This window comes from Anguilla rostrata, chromosome 6, assembly GCF_018555375.3.
Source record: "Anguilla rostrata isolate EN2019 chromosome 6, ASM1855537v3, whole genome shotgun sequence".
Taxonomy (NCBI): domain Eukaryota; kingdom Metazoa; phylum Chordata; class Actinopteri; order Anguilliformes; family Anguillidae; genus Anguilla; species Anguilla rostrata.
In genome coordinates, this window is record NC_057938.1 from 1,136,648 (window position 1) to 1,143,419 (window position 6,772).

The 6,772-nt window shown below is 52.1% G+C and overlaps 1 protein-coding gene across 1 annotated transcript in view; it reads left to right on the forward strand.

Moving 5' to 3' along the window:
* Positions 1 to 4,359, forward strand: part of LOC135258119 (phospholipid phosphatase-related protein type 3-like) — an 11,557-nt gene extending 7,198 nt beyond the window's left edge. Inside the window, exons 7-8 of the mRNA XM_064341375.1 lie at positions 1,728 to 1,901; positions 2,802 to 4,359. Of these exons, the coding sequence (XP_064197445.1) occupies positions 1,728 to 1,901; positions 2,802 to 4,319 (1,692 nt within the window). The 3' untranslated portion in view covers positions 4,320 to 4,359. The remainder of the gene's footprint in view (positions 1 to 1,727; positions 1,902 to 2,801) is intronic.
* Positions 4,360 to 6,772: the final 2,413 nt, after the last annotated feature.

The window sequence follows — 6,772 nt, forward strand, 5'->3', positions numbered from 1 at the left end:
CTGTCTGTACATCTATCTTCTGTTCGTCACTCTGTCCTCGTCTTCGTCTGCTGTACATCTATTCTGTTCTGTACATCTCGTCTGTACGTCTGTCGCGTACTTGTCTGTCTGTCTGTACATCTATCTTTCTGTCTGTCTGTACATCTGTCTGTCTGTCTGTACATCTATCTGTCTGTCTGCCTGTCTGTTCATACACCTGTAAGTCTGTCTGTCTGTCTGTCTGTTTATTAATATTAAGAGACTCAGCAAGTTTATATATTCATACGCCTGTCCAACTTTTTGCTTTTATGTCGATCCATTGCATAAATTGTGCAGAATTAGCACTGATTAGGGTTGTCAGTATGTAACGATGTGTCAGTCTTTTGCACCTTTTGCCCTGCCTGTGTTTGTATAAACATATTATCACTGTAATTATGTGTTACGAATGATTATTGTATCCTAAATGTACTGCGGAAGTTCAGTGTGTTATACATGTGTTGTAAATTCGTTATTCTTGTGTTATGAATGCTCACTGAACCTCAGAGTGATGTACATTAGAGCAACCACTGCAGCAAACGTGCCAACTAGTTGTATTAACGGTGCTAATTAATCAAATTAATCAGATGTTAATGTAAAGTGCTATTGGCTGTAGGAGCTCGTTAAAAAGAGTTTTGCTTTATGCTGTCGACCCAAGCAAATGGATTCCAGTTATTATTCTATCCCATTTCTCACAAAGACTTCTACTAACGTGCTATTTATAATTGAGGATATCAGGTTTGGTTTAAAATAGCTCTCACATCAAAGGAACTCTCTCTTTTTCTGTCTCTCTCATTGTCTCCCTTTTTCTCTCTACCTCCTCCCTCTCTCTCTCCCCCTCCCTGCTCTCTCTCTCTCACTTTCTCTGCCCCCCTCTCCCTCTTCCCCTCTTCTCTCTCCCTCCACCTCTCTCTTTCTATCTGACTGTATTGCTGAGAAACAGAGCTAGTTCTCACAGGCGTGGTCTTTTGAAAGTGCTGTGGATCACACAGTGACACAGCGAGAGAGAGAGAGGAGAGGGAGAGAGAGAGAGAAAAGGAGGGGGAGAGGGAGGGGGGCAGAGAGAGAGAGAAGGAGGGGGAGAGGGAGGGGGGCAGAGAGAGAGAGAAAAGGAGGGGGAGAGGGAGGTGGGCAGAGAGAGAGAGAGAGGAGAGGGAGAGAGAGAGAGAAGGAGGGGGAGAGGGAGGGGGGAGCAGAGAGACAGAGAAAAGGAGGGGGAGAGGGAGGGGGAAGCAGAGAGAGAGAGAGAGGATATTAATAACTCTGATGCATGCACATGTGAGATCAGCTGATTCGTTATAGATGGTAGCAATGCCCTGACACACCAGATGCTTATGCATCGCCCGGCATCCTACCTCTTGAGGTGTGTAAGGGGTCCCCAGCCCTGGTCCTGGAGAGCCACAGGGTCTGCTGGGGTCCCCAGCCTTGGTCCTGGAGAGCCACAGGGTCTGCTGGGGTCCCCAGCCCTGGTCCTGGAGAGCCACAGGGTCTGCTGGGGTCTCCAGCCCTGGTCCTGGAGAGCCACAGGGTCTGCTGGTTTCTGATTTCTGAAACTCATGAACAAATGATTAACTTGATCCAAAAGTGAATGATTTGATCCAAAAAGCAGATTTAACTGTGTAAATAACGGCTTTAATTGGCCAATAAAGTGCGGCGTAACAGGAAAAAAATTGTGTGTGTGTGTGTGTGTGTGTGTGTGTGTGCTCCTGCAGATGTACTTTAACTCCTGCATCACAGACAGCACTAAGCTGTTGAAGGCGGTGCTGGTGTTTGGGTTCTGCATGGTGGCGGTGCTGACGGGCCTGACCCAGATCACTCAGCACCACAGCCACCCCGCCGACGTCTACGCCGGGTTCCTCATCGGCGCCGGCATCGCCGTCTACCTGGTGAGCACTGCACCGAGCCAGAACACACCGGCGCACCGAATCACACCGCGAACATAAACCAGAACACACCGAATCACACCGCAACAACAGAAACACGGCACCGACACACGCGAACATAACCAGAACAACGCAACCGAATCACACCGCGAACATAAACCAGAACACACCGGCGCACCGAATCACACCGCGAACATAAACCAGAACACACCGGCGCACCGAATCACACCGCGAACATAAACCAGAACACACCGGCGCACCGAATCACACCGCGAACATAAACCAGAACACACCGGTGCACAGAATCACACAGCAAACATAAACCAGAACACACCGGCGCACCAAATCACACCGCGAACATTAAACCAGAACACGCCGGCGCACCAAATCACACAGCGAACATAAACCAGAACACACCGGGGCACCGAATCACACTGCGAACATTAAACCAGAATACGAATGCATGCAGATTATTATTATTATTATTATTATTCATAGTAGTAGCAGTAGCAGTAGTACTGTTTTCTGCAGGGCAGTGGTAGCATTGAGCCGTTGAATATTTTATCCCAACTGCACAAAAGTGGCAGGATAAACTGCGAGCCAATCAGGAGCTGGCAACATCCCAGCATTCCAGAATGGCACCGTCACAGAGCTGAATGGCCACGGTGTGCAGTGGTCTCTATGGAGACGTGTCGCCGTGTGCTCGTTACCAGGGTGTTACTGTGATGTCATGAGTCTGGGCGTCTGTGTGTGGGCTGTGCAGGCCAGTAGATTGGGTCTGATGAGCCCTGTGTTGTTGCCCCAGTCTCTGCATCTCTTCCTCCATGTTTCTGCCCCACAGGGCAAAGTGGGACCACCAGTTCCCTCCCTCCATCTCTCTCTCTCTCTCTTCTTCTTCTTCAGGCTCTCTATTCGGTGGGAAATTTCAAGTCTTCCGAGGAGGCCCCGCCCGGCCCCGCCCACACGCAGCCGTCCCCCCGTAAGGACGGGCTGCGGGCCCTGGCGCAGAGGGGCCACGACTCCGTCTACCACAAGGGCGGCGCCTCTGAGAGCAGCGAGGAGCTGGGGGCGGGGCCCCTGGGGGCGGGGCCTCTGGGGGCGGGGCCGCGGCGGGCGGAGCCTCGGAGCCGGCAGGCCAGGCGGGAGAAGGTGTCGCTCGGCAGCCTGAAGCGGGCGAGTGCGGACGTGGAGCTGCTGGCACCCCGCAGCCCCATGGGAAAGGAAACCATGGTGACCTTCAGCAACACGCTGCCCCGCGCCAACTGCCCCGGCCTGGCCCCGCCCGAGGACCCCGCCCGCCGACCCCTCACCTTCCTGGGCCCGCCCCCCGACTCGCTGCGCTCCCAGCAGCTGATGTGCGAGTGGAAGCAGCGGTCCCTGGAGCTGTGGGGGGCGGGGCCGGAGGCGGGGCTGGGGGCGGGGCTGCGGGCGGGGGCGGGGCTGGGGCCAGGGCCAGAGAGGGACGACAGCGTGCACGGGTCGGACAGGGGGGAGCGGAACGAGGGCCGCTTCGAGGAGGCAGGGGAGCGGGCTGCCACGCCCTCGCCGCTGTACCCCGCTGTGCAGGCCAGCTGGGGGGGTGTGACCATGGCAACGGTACCCACGCCCCCCCGGGTCTCCGTCACCCCGCGGCCTGTGGTCCCGCCGCTGGTGCACATCCCCGAGGAGGCGGCAGGACCCCCGCCGGTGTCCCCAAAAAGCACAACCATGCGGGCCAAGTGGCTGTCTATGACCGAGCAGAGTGGGACGCCAGGGGGCGGGGCTACGGTGGGAGGGGTCACTGGGAGTGGGGCTGCGGTGGGAGGGGCTACAGGGGGCGGGGCTCCAGTGGGCGTGGTCGCAGTGGGAGGAGCTCCAGCGGGCGTGGTCGCAGTGGGCGGGGTGCCTGGGATCACCCCCGGGTCGCTCCGCCCCCCAGGACAGCCGCGCGTGGCGCAGGTGATCGCCATGTCCAAACACCAGGGGCGCGTCTCCCTCTCCCCCAGGTCCTCCGAAACGCTCTCCTCCTGCGCCTCCTCCTGCGCCTCCTCCACCTCCAGCTCCGAGGCGGCCTGCTGCCACGCCCCCCCCGAGCGCAGCTCGTCCGGGATCGTCACCGTCAACGCCCACGCCCCCCACCACCCCGTCGTGCACCTGCCCCCGCCCAGCAACGGCGCCCCCTGGGGGTGGAGGGGCTCCGCCAACGGGAGCAGCGCCGACGTGCACCAACTCCGCTCCGCCAAGAGCCTGTCGCCCGCCTCCTCCGTCTGCGACCCGGCCTACGAGCCCCGCCCGCCCGAGGGCCACGCCCAGGGAGCCACGCCCCACCACCCCGCCATCGGCCCGCGAGCGGCCAGCTTTGAGTGGGCGGGGTCTGCGGAGAGAGGCGCCACCCTGGAGCGGGCGGGGTCTCTGCCGCAGAGGTCAGCCAATCAGCTTTGAGAAATCGCTGTTTGGAAATGGTGGGACGATCGCGATAGAATATTTTTGGGGGGGGGGGGGGACGGACGGGCGTGCTGTGGTATTAACATCAAACATTTTAACACTGACTGTGTGGGAGGGGCGGGGTTCAATAAACACCTTGAGCAGCAGAAGTATACGGGGGGGGAAGAGGGAGAGAGAATGAGGGAGGGGGGGAAAGAGGGAAGATGGGAATATGGGAGAGAGAGGGGGGATGGAAAGAAGGAGAGGAGGAGAAAGAGAGGGAGGGAGGGAGGGAGATGGGGGAGTGAAAAAGCCAGTGAAGAATGCTGTTGCAGAACACCGAGCAGCAGAGAGGAGGGGATTTGGGAGAGCTGGAGAGATTTAGAAAGCAAACACAGCAGCAGGACAAAATGGCGCCATTCGTACCGCCATCACACCCGAGACCGACGGCTTTCTCAGCCTGGACTACTTCCTGTTGCCAACTCACGCTCATCTGTTTACGGTGTACAGGCTGTCTCTAGATTTTTTGTTTTTTGTTTTTTTTATTTAATTTGTCAGGGAGTATTTTATGGACAAATTGCCAAGGAAAGAGATTTTTTTTTGGCAGTGCCATTTTTTTAAATAGGATTTTTCAGTACAGTAGGGTGTGTATGTGTGTGTGTGTGTGTTCATGTGTGTGTATCTGTGTGAGCACACACACGTGTGTATGTCTGTTGTGTTTTTGTTTTTGAATGCTTTTTTTTTCAGCTGGATTTTGGTATGAACTGTGAAACTGTGAATACAGGAAGCTTGTTTTTAAATGATAGCGGTGTTTTTTATGGCAGATTTGTTTTTTAATGAAAGTGGTTTTTGGATGTAAATTCAGCGTAGTTAGTCTTAAGCACAGTAAACCAATACTATACTGTACACTCCTATTCCCATTTCCCTGTATCACTGTAAATCCTCCTCTTCTCAATTTCAGCTATAAAAGAAACAAAACTAAGAAATCAGAATTTAATTCTAATGTTTATGTCTTACAGTAAGACCTGTTTGTTGAGCTGTGATTTATTAATGCTATATAGTGTTTATTAGTAGGTGACAGAATAAATAATTTGACACTGTCAATATGGACACAACGCCAATAAAGCACAGGAACATTGTTTATTCAACCAGTTCAACCGAAAGTAGGTTATAACTGCGGTTTATAACTTTTAAACTAAATTGTTGTATTTAAACTGTTGCTAAATGTACAGACGTGTAAAAAAGAGAAAGTATAAAGTAAGTATACGACTGTCTAGTAGAAAGAGCCTTGTCTATGATATGCTTATTCACGTTAATCACAGGCGCAAGATGGACTTTTAGATCTTTTATTGTGTCAGTCTTTTACTTTTATTTATTTATTTTTGTCCAGTTGTAAAGTTGTGAACATGGTTGTTTTATGTTTTTCTTACCAGTAAACAACTGTAAAAGCAAACAAACAAAAAACAATTCAGGTACAGAAACAAGGTTGTGTGTGTTTTTGTGTTTCAGTGATAATACTGCCCTCAAAGGCTGTGAATTTGAGAGATTACTCGTGGGGGGGATGGGCTGGGCACGAGTGTTACTTTGTTTTAGTAATTTATATTTAGACTATTTAATTTCTGAACAAGCTACGTTAGAGGGCGGAAGTCTTCCACAGCTGACTCTGGTTAATACCGTCCCTACCTGCTGTACCGCTGGGACCTTCAGACTGGGCCTCAGAGATCTGGTCACATGACCACTGGTCATGTGACCACTCTCACCATATACAGCAGGGTACTAACTGCTATATGCTAATTATGAAACTGACGTGGTGTAAATTTCTCAAGCCTGTCCTTTTCTTTTCTGCTCCCAGTTCGGCTGCTGAGGCTTCTCTTTAAACCTTTAAACCTGATCATTTCATTTAAAATATTTGAAGCAAACTGCAGTCTGCACAGTTCACAGGGCTGAGGCTCTAGCCGCATGCTAAATTGCACAAGACAATGAGGCATTAGAGGAAATCACATCTAATTTTATTAACAGTAAAGCTCTGCTGTAAGTAAACAAGGGGGAGGGGGTAACACAAAACTGAAAAAGAGGAGAAACGACAGCTTTACTCATCGCTGAGGGATTGCGGGTTCGAATCCGCACTGCACCCCTGAGCAAGTCAGCGCTGCTTGTTTAAATATCCAATCACAAACAGATATGCGTTCATTAGTGGGACGCGTGGTTGATTTCCTAGCATGCTCTGCTGTAGTGTGCACAGCCTGAAGCTGTCTGTGCGCTGATATGCACACAGTCGCTGATACGCACACAGTCGCTGATACGCACAGGTGTACAGCATTAACAAGCGCAGTTAAAGCGCATTACACAGGAGCTACATGCGTTTCAGCTCCTCAGAATAAAAACATCATCAGCTCTGCGCTTTCCCTAGGCTTCTCCTTTTGATTTGCCTTGTGTTTGTTTTGTATTTGTGTACGTCTTGAGTCTACAGA